The 18,772-nt window shown below is 36.9% G+C and overlaps 1 protein-coding gene across 4 annotated transcripts in view; it reads left to right on the top strand.

Moving 5' to 3' along the window:
• Positions 1-18,772, top strand: part of BANK1 (B cell scaffold protein with ankyrin repeats 1) — a 138,115-nt gene that overhangs the window by 53,210 nt on the left and 66,133 nt on the right. For all 4 annotated transcript variants that reach the window (XM_039350712.1, XM_039350711.1, XM_039350714.1 and 1 more), the window contains one exon: positions 10,460-10,583. In XM_039350712.1, coding sequence (XP_039206646.1) covers positions 10,460-10,583 — 124 coding nt within the window. The remainder of the gene's footprint in view (positions 1-10,459; positions 10,584-18,772) is intronic.

The following is an 18,772-nucleotide window of genomic DNA, read 5'->3' as shown; positions in this document are numbered from 1 at the left end:
CAAGACTCTTAATCTCATGTCCATGAGCTTTCTGTTAGAATCTTGGCTAGACAGGTCTTTGTCTAATTCAGTAGGTCTTGTATATTATTCAGTTTTAAAATTATAGTTTCTTTTTAGAATTTCTTTTTATGACTGTCCACTTTGATCTTGTTAATCCTTTGCCATAAGATTTTTGCCATATGATTTAGAAAGAATCAATATTGTCATAGCTTGGTGCCCATAGGATTTATAATGTCAGAGATGCTTCATTTCTTTTCCTCATGTCATAATGGAAAAATTATATCATCACATTCCATTATTTCACCCTTGGACTCACCAGTTTGGAAACATGTTTGTTGCTATTGGAAACATGTTTGTTGCTATTGGTCAGATATATAAGGCATGTTATGATGTTCCTAGTTTTGCTTATTAATTAAATAAATAAATAAATAACCAATTAATAAGTATCAGCTTATTAAAATAAATACTTCAACTATACTTTACAATTATTTAATGCTACTAGATTTCCTTGCACAAATTATATATATATATATATATATATATATATATATATATATATATATATATATACAGTATATGCCGCCGTATTAGGCGACCCGGCGTATAAGACGACCCCCGTCTTTATAGCCGGGCCGCATTCCTAGAACATCGTCTTATACGCCGGAAACTACCAGTATTTCCGGCGTATAAGACGACTCGGCATATAAGATGACCCCCGTCTTTGGCGCCGATTTCAGCGCTCGCGGAAGTCATCTTATACGCCGGCATTTACGGTATTTGTTTTCATAGATTTTCACAGGTATAGGTATGCAGGTCTTGGTGTATTCGGATCTTTTCCTGTGTAAGATTGAGAGTATCTTGGCGACGTTTCGACGAGGTCCCACTCGCCATCTTCAGGCTGGGGTCTTCGGCTTGTGCAAGCAAAGTGTGATCGAAGCTGCTGTCTCTCTATATATATTGGTGGGGGTGTGTGGAGTGCTGGCTTAGTTGCTGTAGGTGGATTGGTTGGCTGTGTAGGAGCTATTGTTTGTGGATTGTTTGGCTATTTCGTAACATCCTGAGTAGTTGTGGTGCTGGCTGTGTGCCCATTAGTCTTTTGTGTTGTAATGACATCAGGATCTCAGGATGTCATCACACAACCCATTACCCAGGTCATTACAACACAAAAGACTAATGGGCACACAGCCAGCACCTCAACTACTCAGGATGTTACGAAACAGCCAAACAATCCACAAACAATAGCTCCTACACAGCCAACCAATCCACCTAAAGCAACTAAGCCAGCACTCCACACACCCCCACCAATATATATAGAGAGACGGCAGCTTCGATCACACTTTGCTCGCACAATCCCGAAGCCGAAAACATCAGCCTGAAGATGACGAATGGGACTTCGTCGAAACGTTGCCAAGACTCTTTCAATTTTACATGGGAGAAAACCCAAATAACCAAAGACCTACATACAAACACCCGCAAAAACCTCAGAATATATATATATATATATATATATATATATATATATATATATATATATATATATATTATGCTCGAAGCACGAGCTGAAAACAACCGCCTGAGATGACGAAGAGGACTTGTCGAAACGTCGCCAAGACATCCAATTTTACGCGGGAGAAAACCGAACCAACCAAAGACCTACAGATTACTAGTATATATATATATATTATATATATATATATATATATATATATATATATATATATATATATATATATATACACACACACACACACACACACACACACACACACACACACACACACATACATACATAGAAAGAGAGAGAGAGAGAGAACATATAATCATCAGAATGAAGATTGGTGCAAATTTCAAAGTCTATATTCAACAGAGTAAACAGATCTCTTTATGAGCATCTTGTTTGCAAGAGATAGCTATGAGGACTTCCTGTACAGATTTTAGAAGCTAACCAAATTCTGCAACATCTTTTGAATTACTCTCTGTAAATAAATAAGAAGATGGAATCAGATTGTTTATACCTATATGTTATCACATATGTAAGTTCATTCCTAGCAAGCAGATCTGTTGTTCAGGAATCCATAAATGAAATCAATAATAAACAAGTAATGAAATTAGATGAATCAATAGAGTTTTTAAACTAACATGACTGACACATGTTAGTCATATATAGCCATTCAATCTTGGAAGAGTTCACATTATTTCCCTGCAAATGTCTCATTCTATCTTTTAGAAATCCAACACAAGAGGACAAAAACTGTAGTACAAAGGCTTCCTGTTTTTCTTCCATATAATAAAAAGGGAAATCTGTTTCAGAAAAATAAAGAAATTGAAATATCATTTGTACTGCAATGGCCAGTCTGAGGGCACTTGACATGTCTATATTGTAATTGCAATGCAAGAACAAAAATAATAGCTGTGTTTATAATTCAGACAGCCTCATTTTCCTGTGACAAATCTACCATGCCTATAGCCTAAGGCATTCTGCTCATAACAAAGGATTAATAAAAAAAATGATGCATTACATTATTAGCAGTTGTTTAAAAACAGAAGTAAATTCCTTCCAAATAAATTTTTAAGAATACAAAGAGTCTGCTTAACAGCACAGTTATAAAGCAAAAGCAAAGTGGAACTTTCTCACTTTTCTCATTTCATCAACTAATTATTAAGGACATTACAATTATCACCATCATCACATTTGTACTTTCTGTACATCTGAGGAAAGCTTTGAAGTTAAAAGTCTACTAATTAATGAGGTTGGCAAATCACAACTTGATGCAGAATGTTACACAGTTTTCATGCAGAAGATCCCAAATTCAACTGTAAATTTCCAATTAACAGACATGGGCATCTCCTATGTGACTCTGGATATACTGTCAATTATAGCAGAATAGAAAATAAGTCTGACCTGGCATCTTCTAACTGGCTACCTACTGTAGCTATCTTAGAACTCATACCAAATTTTCCTCAAATATTTTCATAAGTTCAAATCATAACCCATGTGACTTAGACACATTGTAGATCTTAGCATGGTCACTTGTAACCCAGCTACAAGGAGCTTGGAAATAATCATTTCCTGTGTCTGAACTGACCGCCTTAGTACAACTTGATTTATAACTGATTCTAAACAAGGTCCATATTGTCAAAGTCCTCTTACTCAAAAGATTTTTCAAATGACAACCAGGAATTCTTTCTTTACATTTTTTTAAAAATATATTCAAATGTATGCTTATACCGTTTTAGATTCCCACTTTATTATTTTCCTTCAGAATATATTATATTTTTAAGGGAAACAAACATATAAATGACTCACCTTCTTTAATAATTTAAGACAAATTCCAAAATTATCTACCGTATATGCCGGCGTATTAGGCGACCCAGTGTATAAGACGACCCCCGTCTTTATCGCCGAGTCGCCTTCCTAGAACGTCATCTTATACGCTGGAAACTATCAGTATTTCTGGCGTATAAGATGACTCGGCGTATAAGATGACCTCCGTCTTTGGCGCCAAGTTTAGCGCTTCTGGAAGTCGTTTTATACGCCGGCATATACGGTAGCTTACAAATTAAATCTACATAGTAAGGCCAAAGCTTACAGTTTTAGATTCCCACTTTATTTTTTTTCCTTCATAATGTATTATTTTTGAGGAAAAAATAAAATGTATATATATGGCTCACCTTCTATGATAATTAAAGACAAATTCCAAAATGATCTAACTTAACATAATTAAATCTACATAATAAGACCAAATCCAATTATTCTGGAAAACTATGTTTCCTTGGCACATGGAATACAATCAACTGAGCTCAGTCAAGTAAGAATTACTGATGTTTCTTCAGGGTATAAAGTAATGTCCAAATATTATTGACTTTCAAAGGGTTTTTCCCCCAAATATGAGGACAAATTATAAGATTTTAAAATAAAAATTGCTTCTGCATTTTTGCTAAATGTAAGATTTTATAGTATATTCCTTTTATGTTCTTGTAGACCTCTCTAGTGTAAAGTCAAAAGTAGGTTATAATTTTCTGAATAAATAAAAAAGCTCTCAGATAGAGATTTCCAGTGAGAACAATTAGCTAATTAGTATTATTTATTTATCATAATATTACTAGCCTGTTTTTATAAGAGATTGTGTGTTGTTATATCAGAATGCTGAAATGTAAGTGATATAAAAATAAAAAGGCAGCAAATAACAACATTTTATGAATAACAGTAAAATCACAGGAACTATTAAGCTGTTAACATTCTAGAAGCAAAAATAAAGCTGTTTATACCCAGCACTAGAAAAATAAAGATGTGTGCCATTAAAACAGAAAATATGTCTATAAGCAAGGCACTAAAATGGGATGTTCCTGTTGGCCACTTCCTTCATCTCAGAAATAATGGAATAATTCTGATATTTGAGGAAGATGGACATCTTTTTCATCAGACCACATAATAACTGTTTGATTAATTGGTTGATTGATTATATGCTATCAAATCAGTGTCAACTCTTAGAGACCACATAGATCAGTTTTGTCCATGACCACATAGTAACTGCAGGCCTGAATTGCAATTAATTTTAGTATATGTCAATACTGTTACAGCCATATAAAGAGATAACATCTGATGTCTCAAAAAATCTGAAAATACTCAAAACAACCCAGTTCAGTCTAGAAGTATGTTTTATATTAGATTCAGAAAATTGAGAAACAGAAAGTCTGATCATCTGGAATTGCCATCTTATAAAAGGGCTATAAAATGGGGCCTCCACTGACAACTGATACCGTTTCACTTATTCAACTGTCTACTGAATATATAGATATTTTTATGCAATTTCACAAAACATGCATGCCTTTGAGCTGAGGAATGCTTGGGGTATTGGGAGCAAACACTGGAAAATTACATTCATACACAGCAGATCCCATTTTGTTATATCACACAGTATATATGAAAATTTTTCCATGTTGTATTTCCCAATAGTCCTGGATGACTTACTGAGACTGCAAGAGAATGCACACCTAAAATCTTCCAGGGAGTTCGTGATTCAGAAGCTTCAGAATAAAGATCTCCTATTCTTGTAGTTCAATCTCTTATATTTTGCTACACCAGTGTTTAAACATGTCTTACTGATTATTCATTTCAGTTTTTGAAAGTATTCATATTGCTCAGGTGAATATCTGTTTGTTTTAAAAACCCCTTCATTGTATTACTAAGTCCCATATGAATGTGCTTCTGAGAAAGTATGAAAACGAAAACTGTGTAAATAAGCTGAAAGGCACAAAGTCTTGCAAACCAGAAATGCTAGGCTGTCACAACTAAAAGGAACTAATAGCAATAATCAACTAGGAAGGGAAAGAGGAGAACCACACAAACATGCATAAGAGAATAGGGTGTCCTACTAGATTAGATTCAAAACTCCTGAACCAACTGCAACCCTTAACAGTTGCACTTGGTACTACTAGTGCTCAGAATAAAACTCAAAACTTCTACCATCCTGGGAATAAGATTATAAAACCTTTTTTTTTTTTTTTTTGAGGAAGGAAACGTTTGAAAAGCTGACCTATCATCTCCAAGCCATTCTAAATACAGCCAGTTTGGTAGCTCAGTCTCTCAGTGAGAGAGTAGCATCTATGCTATGATGTCTGGGAGCTATCTAGACACCCTGGAGTGGTGTTTCTCAACTTCCATGATTGTATGATGTTTGGACTTCAACTTCCAGAATTCCCCAACCACTAGGGAATTCTGCGAGTTGAAGTCCATGCATTTTAATTTGACAGAGGTAGAGAAACACTGGTGTAGAGAAAAGAAATTAAGCTACACAGTGGTTACTTTGCTTTATTTCTGCTTCCTCTACTCAGGAATATGAAGACGTAGATGTGGCCATCCAATTTGCTGGAATCAAAGCTCCAATCATGCCAAGCCCAGGAAAAACAATACCCAGCATTGGCTAGAGGACAAAAAACAGGCTTGTCCTGTTTTCTAATATGCCATTACCAGAAGACAATTTGCATTGTGAAAGCTCAAAATGTGTCTTGAACAACAGACATGTTGCTTTCTTCCTGGTGATAGATTGCCCTGTTCTTGATGGATGGAGAGCTGACAACTAATAAAATGTAAAGGCAAAAGAGCACAGTTGCAGTTACCAAAACAAACAATACCTTAAGGCAATGTAGGGCTAGCAAATAGTAGCCTGAAATGTTGGCTTGCAGCTTCTCAAATGTTTTCGTCCTCATAAAAAAATGTTTTTTTCCTCAGAAAAAAAGGCATTTTATAATCTTATTCCCAGGATGGTAGAAGTTTTCAGTTTTATTCTGAGGACTAGTGGTACCAAGTGCAACTGTTAATGGTTTCTATTACGTACCTTCCACCAATCTAAAACTTGCCCGGCTACTTGTCAACAAAGATATTTGCAAGCAAGTGGTAAAAAAAAATATCAAATAAACAAACAAGATGGCAATCACAACCTTGCCACTGAAGCCACATCCTTTTACATATGACAAAGTCTTTGATTTCATTCAGTTATGGCTACCACCTTTACTTTCTCAATCTCCTCCCTGCACATAAACCTGATTCCCAATGGAAAAACTAGAAATGACATCCTACTGTGTAATTAATTAAAAACATACCAAAGAGCCTGGTGATCATGACATGAGGAAATGGTGCCATGAAATTCACATAACAAATCCAACAATGAGGTAGGCAGTGATGAAAAAAAAGAAAAACTCAAACAACAATCAGGAAATACAGGAAACACCCATGGACAGGCATAAAAGTCTTAAATGCTTACATACCAACACTCAAAGTTTGGGGAACAAACAAGGCGAACTAGAAGCAATAGTACACAAGGGAGGGTATGACATAGTTGGCATAACAGAAACCTGGTGGGACGAAACCCATGAATGGAATGGACTGATGGATGGATACAAATTGTTCAAAAGAAACAGGTTACAAAAAGAGGAGGGGGAGTTGCACTATATGTAAGAGAACACTACATATCTGCAGAAATGCACATGATCAAATATAAAATCCCTCCAGAAAGTATATGGGTCAACATAAAAGAGAAAAAAAATGACATTATCATAGGTGTATATTATAGGCCACCCAAACAATCAGAAGAAATAGATGAACTCTTTGCCCACCAGCTAACAAATGCTTGTAGGAAGCATACCACAGTAGTAATGGGAGACTTCAACATTCAGATATCAACTGGGAGACAAACTCTGCAGTGAGCAGGAGATCAAACAGATTCCTAAGCAACCTAGCCGACAACTTTGTCACCCAAAAGGTGGAGGAGGGAACTAGACATAAAGCTATGCCGGACTTAATCCTTAGAAGTAGAGAAGAAGTGATAGAGGGAATCGAAATTGCCAGAACCTTGGGTGAAAGTGATCATGTGTTTGCATTTAATATAATGCAAACACTAGCAATAAAAAACAATCCAACCAATGGCTTAAACTTCAAAAGAGCCAACTTCAATATACTCAGAGAGAACTTAGAAAAGATCCCATGGATAAAAATCCTAAAGGGGAAAACAACCCAAGAAGTGTAGGAAACCCTGAAAAGTGCGATCACAAAAGCCCAGACCATCACAATACCATTGAGAAAGAAAAATAAGAAATCCAAGAAGAAACCAGCATGGTTGCACAAAGATCTCTCTAACAAACTGAAAGACAAAAAGGACAAATACAAAAAATGGAAACCTAAGGCCGATTATCAGCAGACAGCCAGAACATGTAACTGTGAAGCCAGGAAAGCAAAGGCTCAGAACAAACAAAGACTTGCAACAGAAATCAAGGACAATAAAAAAAAGTTTCTTCCAACATATTAACAACAAGAAAAAAGTCAAGGAAACTGTAGGCCCACTAAAAAGAGAAGATGGCAAGGAAATTACAGGCAACAGGAAGAAAGCAGAGCTGCTTAACTCATACTTTGGCTCAGTCTTCACATAAAAAGAAATTATAGCCAACATACCAAGAAAAAAACCCACTGCAAAAGACATACTAGAAACAAAAATTAAATGGTAAGAGAACACCTATCCAACCTTGACGAATATAAATCACTGGGACCCGACAGATTGCATCCCAGAGTTCTGAAGAAGTTGGCGATGTTGTCTCAGAACCGTTGTACTACATCTTTCATAAATCCTGGAGCACCGGGGAAATATCTGAGGATTGGAAAAGAGTTGATGAGGTCCCCATCTTCAAGAAAGGGGGGGGGGAATGGACCCAGGAAACTACAGATCAATCAGTTTAACATCAATACCTGGGAAGATCCTAGAAAAGATCATAAAAAAACAGATCTGCAAACAACTAGAAGCAAACAAAGTCATAACTAGTAGCCAGCATGGGTTTGTTAAAAACAGATCATGCCAAACCTATCTTATCTCATTCTTTGATAAAGTGACTAAACTAGTAGACCAGCGAAACACAGTGCATGTAGTAAGTACTCCTTGGTAAACTAGCAAAAGGTGGAATAGACAACATCACCACCAGGTGGATCTGTAGTTGGCTGACAAACCATACTCAATGAATGGTCCTCAATGGCACTACATCCACATGGAAAGAAGTAAGCAGTGGGGTACCACAAGGTTTCTTCTTAGGCCCAGTACTCTTCAATATCTTCATCAATTACTTAGATGAGGGAATTGAAGGGGAACTCATCAAATTTGCAGATGACACCAAACTGACAGGAGTAGCCAACACCCCAGAAGACAAGTTCAGGATCCAAAAAGATCTTGACAAACTTGAACAATGGGCCCTAGCCAACAAAATGAGTTTTAATATGGAGAAAAGCAAAGTTTTACAATTAGGCAGGAAAAACCAAAGGTACAAATACAGGTTGAGCGAGACCTGGCTTAAAAACAATAACTGTGAAAGGGATCTTGGAGTCCTAGTGGATGATCACTTGACTATGAGCCAGCCATGTGCAGCAGTAACCAAAAAAGCTAATACAATCCTGGGTTGTATAAACAGAGGCATAGAATCAAGATCACGTGAAGTATTAGTGCACTTTATAAAACCCCAGTAAGACCACACCTGAAATACTGCAGGCAATTTTGGTCACCATATCACAAAAGATGTTGAGAGTTTGGAAAAAATTCAGAGAAGAGCAATAAAGATGATCAAAGGCCTGGAGACTAAAACATACAAAGAACAGCTACGGGACTTGGGTTTGGCTAGTCAAAAGAAAGGAAGAAATAGGGGAGACATGATAGCAGTGTTATAGTGTCTGAGAGGCTTCCAGAAGGCAGAGGGGGCCAGGTTGTTCACCAAAACACCAGAGGGAAGGAAACTGATCAAAGAGAGAAGCAATCTGGAATTAAGGAGAAACTTCCTGACAGTGAGGACAATCAACCAGTGGAACAGCTTACCTCCAGAAATCGTGGGCACTCCATCACTAGATATTTTTAAGAAGAGACTAAACCTACGCCTGTCTGAGACAGTATATGTTCTTCTACTTGAGCAGGGGGCTGGACTAAAAGATCTCCAAGGTCCCTTCCAGTTCTATTCTATTCTATTCTATTCTATTCTATTCTATTCTATTCTATTCTATTCTATTCTATTCTAAATAACTGCAATGCCACCACACTTCACCCAAAGAAATTTCTCCAACATCCTCTTCTCCTTTCAAATAAATTTAAAAAGCAATGTGGCTTTTTTTAAATAAATCAAACAAATCTGGTAGAAAGGGGGCAAAATATTTCTTTTTTTCAAATAATATTTCTTTTCTACATGGCACTATCCTGAAGTTTCTTGCATCTAAACCTCAAAGATATATTTACCTTTCATAGCCAACCTGTGACAGTAGATAACCTTATTGAAAAAGAATTTTATCTGGTAACATTTTTTAGTCAGTTGCGGGAGTCATAACAATGCAGGCATTGCTGTTCAGTATGAACATAAATAACCTACTGTCACCTCTGAAAACAGATTTTGCAGGGGTTTTTTAACATTTTCTATCTGAGTTCTGAAAGGTAGGAAAAGATTCTACTCCACTACTGGAGGATCTTCAGAAGTAGCCCACTTCATTGAGTGTTGTAAATTCCATTAAAGAAGCCCACCACAGCTGCTGTCTCTGGCATATTAATGTCTTTTAATTACTTTAATTCAGTGTTTCCCAAACTTGACAATTTTAAGCAACGCTGGCTGTGGAATTCTGGGAGTTGAAGTCCTCATGCCTTAAAATTGTCAAGTTTGGGAAACACTGCTTTAATTATTTTTCAGGACTTGTGTTTCTCCAGGAAATAGTTGCCATGATAAACTTCCTCTGATCTTCAGTGATTTCCTATGCCCTTAAACCAATCTGAGAAATTATCCTTCTTTCCAGACCACCAGCAACTCTTTAAAAACTAATAGCTGTTTCCAGTTTCAGTGGTGCAAAATATTCCCACATGAGCTTGCGCTTTTTGCTTTTGGACGATGGAACAAATCTGCATGCCCTCAGGTTATTCTTTGTTTTCCTTGCCTCTATCTCACCCCACAGGCTTTCAAGTTTTCCTCAGCAGAGAAAATGGATAACATTCTCACACTCTTGCTGAAAAGTTCAATTATTTCTCATGATTTTAGCAGTTTTCCAAATGAAGTCACGGATCATGACCAGGAAACTGGTATGTACGTATATTATCCTTTGTCTGCTTTGTTTACTGAGAAGGTTCATACCAGGGTCATTTTTCATACTTGCTAATACAGGGCACACTTTGTGAGAACCTCAAGTGTTACAAAACACCACACCCCAATTAAAAAATGTGAAGAAGATAGTGTTCATAATTTATTGTTTTTTATTATTGGCTAATAATTGTTTCATCAATATTATTTGGCTGGATTATATTAATTTATAGATTATTATTACATTATTACTGTGAGAGCTTTAAATTGTTCATTGATTATTTTATCTAAGGATGTCTTAAATGTTTATTTATGACTGTAAACTTCCATAATCCTAGAAAGAGTTGGAAAGATATAACTGGAATAAATAAATAGATTGAGACTGCCCAGGCACAAGAGACTGGGGAAACATATAAAAGGAGAAATGAAGTGAAGAATTATATTTGATGATGTATACTAGAAATATATTTCGCTGACTGGCTGACAGCTTTTAACATTAATCAGAAGCCCCTCACAATGCATTTTTTTTAAAGATTTCACTGGTAAAATAAATGAATCTTTGTTTGTTTCAAGTAAGGTAGTGAAATTATAGTTAGTATTCAAATTTACCTTTTCTTACCACAACAGTGGCCCCTGGAGAAATTTAGAAAATCTGAATGTACCTATGAGAGTAGGATAAAACTAGTTAATGGCCTATTCACTTTTCTTCCACTGTAGTCACTCTTCAATGTTGTATTTAAGGAATGCTAAAAAATCATTTCAGAAGTGGTAAATGGCTTCAAGACTAGCAGCCATAAATAGATAATCTTCCATGAATTTGTCTAGTCCCCTTTTTCAGTGGCTTCATGTGAGATTTTCAAAAATAGACTGGACATCCTTTTAACTACAATGGTATAACGTCTGGATAAAGGTTGGACTACAAGACAAGAGTCCTTTCAGCCCAGTGATTCTGTGTTCCACCACATCTGATGGCAATGAAATCACATACCTAAACTGTGACATCTAAAGAAGTACTAACTTTGATTGGTCTTGAATCTATCTATATTTAGTTTTCAAGGACAATACCACATAATGGAAGTGGGGAAAAATTTTGTCCATATTTTTTATTCCATACATTATTTTATGTAGGTTTATTTTCTTTTCACTTCAAACTAAAATACTGCAGATATTCTAGTCTTTCTACAGAGGGGAACTGCTGAAATGCTGGTAATAATTTTAAATACACTTTTTACAACAGCTGCACTCTGAGTTGGCATTTTTATTGAGCTATCCCCCATGACTCTGAGATCCCGTTGCTAATTACTCACCAATAGCTTAGATCCCATTAACTTCTGGGTGAAAGTGAATGTATGTACAGGCCATCATGAATCGCTTTTAATTCCTTCCATTGAATTGGATTTGAAGGTAATGGGCAAATGTGGCATCATGTTAGCTGCCATTTTCTGCCCAGAGCAGACTTCTGAAAAAGCAGAGAAAAGAGGTAAACTGAAGTCCCATTTAGGCCAAAACAGATCCCCTCTTTTAAATCTTAGAGCCATAGAGAATGACTGCAAAGTAAGGTCCACAATGAGATCTATTTAGTTTACCCCCTATGGAGTCTTCTTCTGAAATTGTTAACTGAAAAATAATTACTGTATACATGTGAGCACAAGTAGAGATACAGGTTTTCCTTATTAGTATCAGGTAGTACACCAGCTCCAGTTGTCCTTCCTTTTCTCTTCTTTGAAAGGGTGAGAAAATGTTACAAGTGTATTCACCCCTTGATTCTCCAAATTAATCCATATTAAAGTTTATTGTTGTGGTACTGTTTGATAGATAATTTGTGCATGTTTCCAATATGGCTTAACAAACTATACTGTACATAATGTACACAGTACTATACAGAGAGTCTTTTATATGTTTCACTACCTCCCTCCCTGGCTCACACAATATCCACTGGTACTTTGACACGTGGAAGAGGGGGCAATAAGAAAAGAAGAAAATTTCTGGGTAGGCTGGGTTTTGATTCCTTTGACAGGCAATCCTCACTAATGTCCTCCAAAAGGTAATGTCATGGTTTCGACAGATGAAACTCTTTAAAAGAACTTTGAGGCATTGTTTACCTTAAAGAATCTTTTATTCGAGAAACAAAGCATCGGCACTACATAGCTAAAGCCAAAAACTGAATTCCCCCCCACACACAAAATAGCAAAGCACAATTCCCTTCTCCAATTAACAGTCATAAATCACATTCCCCAATTTAGATTGAAGCGCTGGCTTTCTCCCCAGCTCTCCAGCCCGCCAAATCTCTATCAGCTCTGGGCACAATAACCTTGATTCCCACAGCTGAGTTATTGTTGTTATGACTAACTGGACTCTCATCCACATCTCCCCTCCCAAGATCCTCTAACTCTAAAAGCGAAAGAGAAAAGATGGCTACATTTCCATCTGTTGTCAAAGCAAGAACATCCGATGTTAGCAGCGTTGACAGCTCCACCAACAGCCTGTTTGGCAGATCTGTTCTTTGGTGCTGCCTGTTCCTCCTCGTTCCTGCTGGGTCTCCACTTGCAGATTCCTCTTCCATCTCTTCTTTGTTATACCAATATCTCCAAGCTGTATCATACAAAAACAATTCTAGGAATATGCAATAATCTCCTTCCCCTTGGATGATCATTTCTATCTTTTCTGATATGATTTCATCAAGATATTTTGATTAGACATGAAGCTTCTACATGACATAGAGTCTGATTTTGGCCCACAAGAAAAAAAATGCAACCTTGAGCTAATGCCCTGATTATCTTATCCTGCCATAAACCTTTTCTCCAAAATGCCTTCTATTCTAAAGAAATAGGAGAAGGAGGAAGAAGAGGAGGAGAAGGAGTCACTTGCTTTGGTCACCATACTGTTTGCTAAAATTACATCTGAAACTGGATGTTTGAGTGTTTTAAACTTTTTAAAGTGTCCACAATCATTTTTAGAAGTTTTAAACATAAACTGAACATATCCTAATAACCATTCTATATTTTATTCCATTCATATTCATAGCATGGAACCATTCTATATTTTATTCCATTCATATTCATAGCATGGAACCACTGCTTTCATAGAGGTAAATATTCTCTCCATGTGTTGACTCTCTGTGGTCTTTGTCATCAGTGTTTTCATTCAAGCACTCTAGTTAATCCATACATGTAGATGTAGATGATAGATGCACATACATACATAGATATATCCCACCTATAAAACAATATTAATATTCCTAAATGAATCCCATTTAAGGGCAGTGTGTATCAAACACAAAATTTAACTGTCCATATTGACAATCTGAGGATCATCATAAATTAAGGCTACCCCTACCATTAAGATAGTGTGAAGCAACCACCTCAGGCATGAATAATGGAAAACAGCAGCAAGCTTTCCCCTTTATCCAGCCTCTTTAGTCCAAGATGTATTGTCAGGGTTCCGACTAATGAAGCACTTCAAAGAACTTTCAGGCATGTTTCCTAAAGTCTTTATTACAGAGCTACAAATTGCCGGTCACCATCATGGACGTTTTGATGCCAGAATCTGATTTCCTCTTGCTACAGCATTGACATGTATTTTAGCAGTGCTGCAGTTCAGTACAAATTCAAACTATATATTCTTCTGTGGGCCCAATAATCATGTAGGAATAAATAAAGGTAAAGCAATAACAATATTTTCCGAAACATTATTTGCACATGTTCCTTGCTGGGTTCTTATCCAATTCATCTAGATTTTAAAAAGCACCTCATGCTGTGGTGAACTGTGGTTTTCTGAGATAATTGCTGTTCGTGCATTCAGATTTTCCTGGTTGATAGTGAAAATGTAGGTTTACAGGTCAAGAGTTGTAATTAACAGTAATTACAGTGGGATCTGAATAAGGTGGTGATGATAGGGAATAAACGATTATCTGTTTGGGAAGCATAAAAATGTTTATTCCATTTAATAAGTAAAGTATACTTGTTGGTTCTGAATTGACAGAGAAAATAATGGACATATCTGATTTTGTAAGTGAAATTTAAAAATCGGAGGAAATCCAGTGCTGACACCAAGAGAATTATAATACACAATAATAAACTATAATACACAGACCCAGTGTAATATAATGTTGAAGCAAGTGTCCAAATTGCTTCAAGGCAATAGTTTCTGGAAGCTTCTGGGCCCTCATCCAAGAGTTCCCTCCTCCACAAGGAGCACTTCAGACATGTAAGAGAGCTCAGACTACTGACAGCACACAAGCACTTGTACTCTATGTTTAGACTTGGGCCAGGAAGTACAACTCTCTGCCTTTATTGAGTCAAGCTAATGTCTAATTTCATAGATGAAGCTGCAGTACAAAAGTTTTGTTTATCCACTAGCAATAGCACCTAGACTTATATACCGCTTCACAGTGCTTTACAGCTCTCTCTAAGTGATTTACAGAGCCAGCATATTACCCAGCATATTACCCTCAACAATCTGGGTCCTCATTTTACCAATCTCGGAAGGATGGAAGGTTGAGTCAGCCTTGAGCCAGTGAGAATCAAGCTGCCAAACTGCTGGGAGCTAGCAGTCAGCAGAAATAGCCTGCAATACTGCACTCTAGCCACTGCACCACCACTAGGACACAGAAAGCCCAATGTTGGTGGAAACAATAGATGGTAGCTGCTTTGAGCTGAACGAGGGTTATGAACCATTATTTCCTACAACTGACACTACAGGATAAGATCACACACAATTTTTGCCATTTGTGTGACTACTTCCTTACAGATTCCCACTATGCTGGAAACTGATTGGTATCAGCTCTTCAAGGTAACTCAGACTAGGAATCCAATGTCATGTAGATTAGTACTAGCTGAAGGGTGCTTTTTTCTTCAAAAGGCAGCTGGACTGGGTTGTTTTTTTTCTTTGAGGAAAAGGAAGAATATATTTTGGATAGAGAGGACCGTTGGTTTGAAAGAGAAGTAAAAGAATCCATCTACTTAGAATTGAACACCCATCCCTCAACAGAGGGGGAGGAATAAGATGCCACTTATCTCCAGTTTACAATGCAGCCCTTTCAGCAGTTCCAGGAAGATCCCACAACCAATTGTACCCTGTTTCAGGTGACCCCGAGGGCACAGATAACCTCCCAAGTGACTGCACGTTCTGACATTCTCTAAGACATTTAGTCATGTTACATTCCTGCTCTGGACTTGGGTCTCTTTTATCTGAATTTTATATTGGTAGCCACTCTTCCTCCTGTCCCTTAAGGCCTTTCTCTGATCTCTGCAATGGAGTGCAGTTGCATAAGCCAAATGTGTACTGGGAGCAAGGAACAATTTCTTTTCCATCATCAAGCTATTAACAGCATTGTCACCCTACCCCAAGCTGGTTCAACAGGGTCACTCTCCTGCCTTGCCAGAAAAATACTTAAAATTTGCAAATGTGATTGGAAAAACAGGAAGCAAATGCATTGTGTGTGATTTTGTGTGTGCCCAGAATCCAAATGTCTGGGAAGAGATGGTAGTCAATGCTTACATGAGACTTAATGATTTAGAAAGAATTTCTGGGTAACAGTTTAAAGCAGTGATGGCGAACCTTTTAGAGACCAAGTGCCCAAACTGCAACCCAAAATCCACTTAAGTATCATCGGGTGCCAAGTGGGTGTGGCCCATTGGATGGGTGTGGCCCATTGGGTGGGGTGTGGCCTATTGGGTGAGCGTGGCTGCAGTGGTAATAGACTGGGTGGGATAAAAAGTTCAATCAATCAATTCCAACTTTGCAAGATCTTTTTTTTTCCTGTGAGAAGTTGAAATTGACTTATTGATTGAACCTTTTTTTTTTTTTTGTACACAACAGCGGAGGCCTAAAGAAAAAAGGTTTTATAAAACCCAGCTGAAGGCCTAGGACTGGGGCAATGGTGAGCATGCCCACAGAGAGGTCTCTGAGTGCTGCCTCTGGCACCCGTGCCATAGGTTCACCACCATTGGTTTAAAGAAAGGATTTACTTACCCTTTCAAATCTCCAGTATACACGCACTTACATTTTTCATCCCTAAAGGAGATGACAACTTATATCTTACATTTCATAACTATAGATTTCTTAACCAGAGATAAGTTAGAGACCAGTAGTCATTGCTCGTTATTTCAGATCTTCTGGACCATCTACAATTGGGATTTGCCAATTTCTATAGAAAATTCACTCCTCATTTTGCAGAATGCACCAGACCATTGTCTCAACTCATAAAAGAAAAGTTGCAAGTGTATATGGTCTATTCAAGAACAGACAACATTCCAGGAACTGAAAAAAGTTCACGAAGAGTCCATGTACAAATTCATGGTACAGACAAATGCTTCGATGTGGCAGTTGAAGTGGTTCTTCTCCAGGGAAAGAAAGAAGGGGACGTATCTCCTGTCATGTGCATTTTATTCCAAGTTGCTTTTACTAGCAGAACAGAATTATAACATCTTCAGTAAGGACTTTCTTGTGATAAAAGCATTCCAATGTTGGAAAGATTTCATGGAAAGTACTGCCCTTCTAGTATAGGAATTTAATGAGTATGAAGTTATAATGTTATGTGGTATTGATCTTGACAAACAGGAAGAAAAGCCACAGTCTAGGCAATGATCAGATAAGAAGAAATTGGAATGACAGTGTAACAAACTTTTCAGAAGGGACTTTCCCTAATTTCTTGGACTGTAAAAGCGAGGAGAGAGACACGATCTTTCAATTTTGCAAGATAATGTTAATACAATCTTGCAATAAAGATATAGATAGCATCTCTGGATATTCTTCTTGTCTGGATTACCTCACAAGGCTAATAGAAGTAGAAGCAATCTGGGCTCAAAACACAAGCGGAATTGGTTTATTGGAAAGGCTATCCAGAATCAAAGAGCTCATGGGGAAAAGTAACAGACATCCATGCCCCACACTTAGTACACCAGTTTCACTTACAACTTTGAGGAAAACCCTATGATCTGTCAGCACCACAGAATGGCTATGGATCCTAAAATTAAAAGAACTTTTAATTTCCAAGTAAGAGACAAATGAATGTGCAGCTTTTTGTTTAGCTTACTGTGGAGCTCTTGGCAACTAAAAGCAACATTCTCCCAAAATCTTATTTAATCAGATTTATTGAAAGAAAAAAGGGGTGGATAGCAGAAATCTTGACAACTGAATGCTTTCACTTTAATAAATATGTCTAAATTTGCTAGGGTAAGGATCTCTTAATTCTCTTGCTAACAGCCATTTGATAGACAGTGGAAGTGGTTAAATGCTCGATTTTCCTGGTATTGAAGGAATATATCAAATTTCTGCAAATTTTTATTATTTTTTTCAAGTTCTGAGAAGCCTATAATACCAAGTTGCTGGAGAACATGAGCAGGAAAGTGCTGTTGTCATGATTTACCATGTATGAATGCTTGGTTAGCTTCTAAGAAAGGACAGGAGTGCAGAACTAGAGAGAGTTTTGTTTAATATAGCATAGTTCTTATTTCTTCATATTACCATGCTATTGTTATTACATTGTGCAATTTATCCCTTGTCTTTTAAAATGCATGATCCCAATGATGCTGAATAAGAACTCAGTGTTTTATTGAGTAATGTTATTCCAGCTGATAACAATATGTGCCTTGTAATGAACATTTGGTTTTGGTTTATTTTTTTCACAAGGACTCAAGTGACAAATAAAAGGAACAGCCTCAGTTCTTGACCTATTTCATGACAATGTTTAAAAGCCCCATTCTCACATGTATAGTGCCTATTACAGAAGCCTTTAAATGGTCTATATGATTAGCAAACTGATATTCTTCACACATTTTAGCTGTATTTGTTACTCTATGCCATTGAAAGAAACTATTATCTTTCCAATTACCACAGCACATCTCTGCAGAATTTTGTTTAACTAAGCAACAAAAAGATAAATGTGCAATTAAAATTCATGGATCATAAATATATATCAGGCTTCTTTGTGCTGTTTGTACTATTTCTATTGTACTTATTTCTATTAACACACACAATTATTATTCAGTTGTACTAAGTTGTAAATAGAGTTCCAAAAGCATAATGATAGCTGTTCAAAAATCCATTTAATTTGAAAGGAATGGTAGCTGCATGTAAAAGGACATATAGAATCTATCTATATGCCCAAAAAAGTTGTCTTTTGTCCAACTTTACTGAAGATAATCTTGCATTTGAAGGGCTGTCCAGTGGAAGCTCAGTTCAAAAATGA

Source organism: Crotalus tigris, unplaced genomic scaffold (assembly GCF_016545835.1).
Source record: "Crotalus tigris isolate CLP2741 ecotype Arizona unplaced genomic scaffold, ASM1654583v1 scf7180000018350.1424685, whole genome shotgun sequence".
NCBI classification, from domain to species: domain Eukaryota; kingdom Metazoa; phylum Chordata; class Lepidosauria; order Squamata; family Viperidae; genus Crotalus; species Crotalus tigris.
Note: the sequence above shows the minus strand (reverse complement) of the source record. Positions and strands in the feature narration are given on the sequence as shown.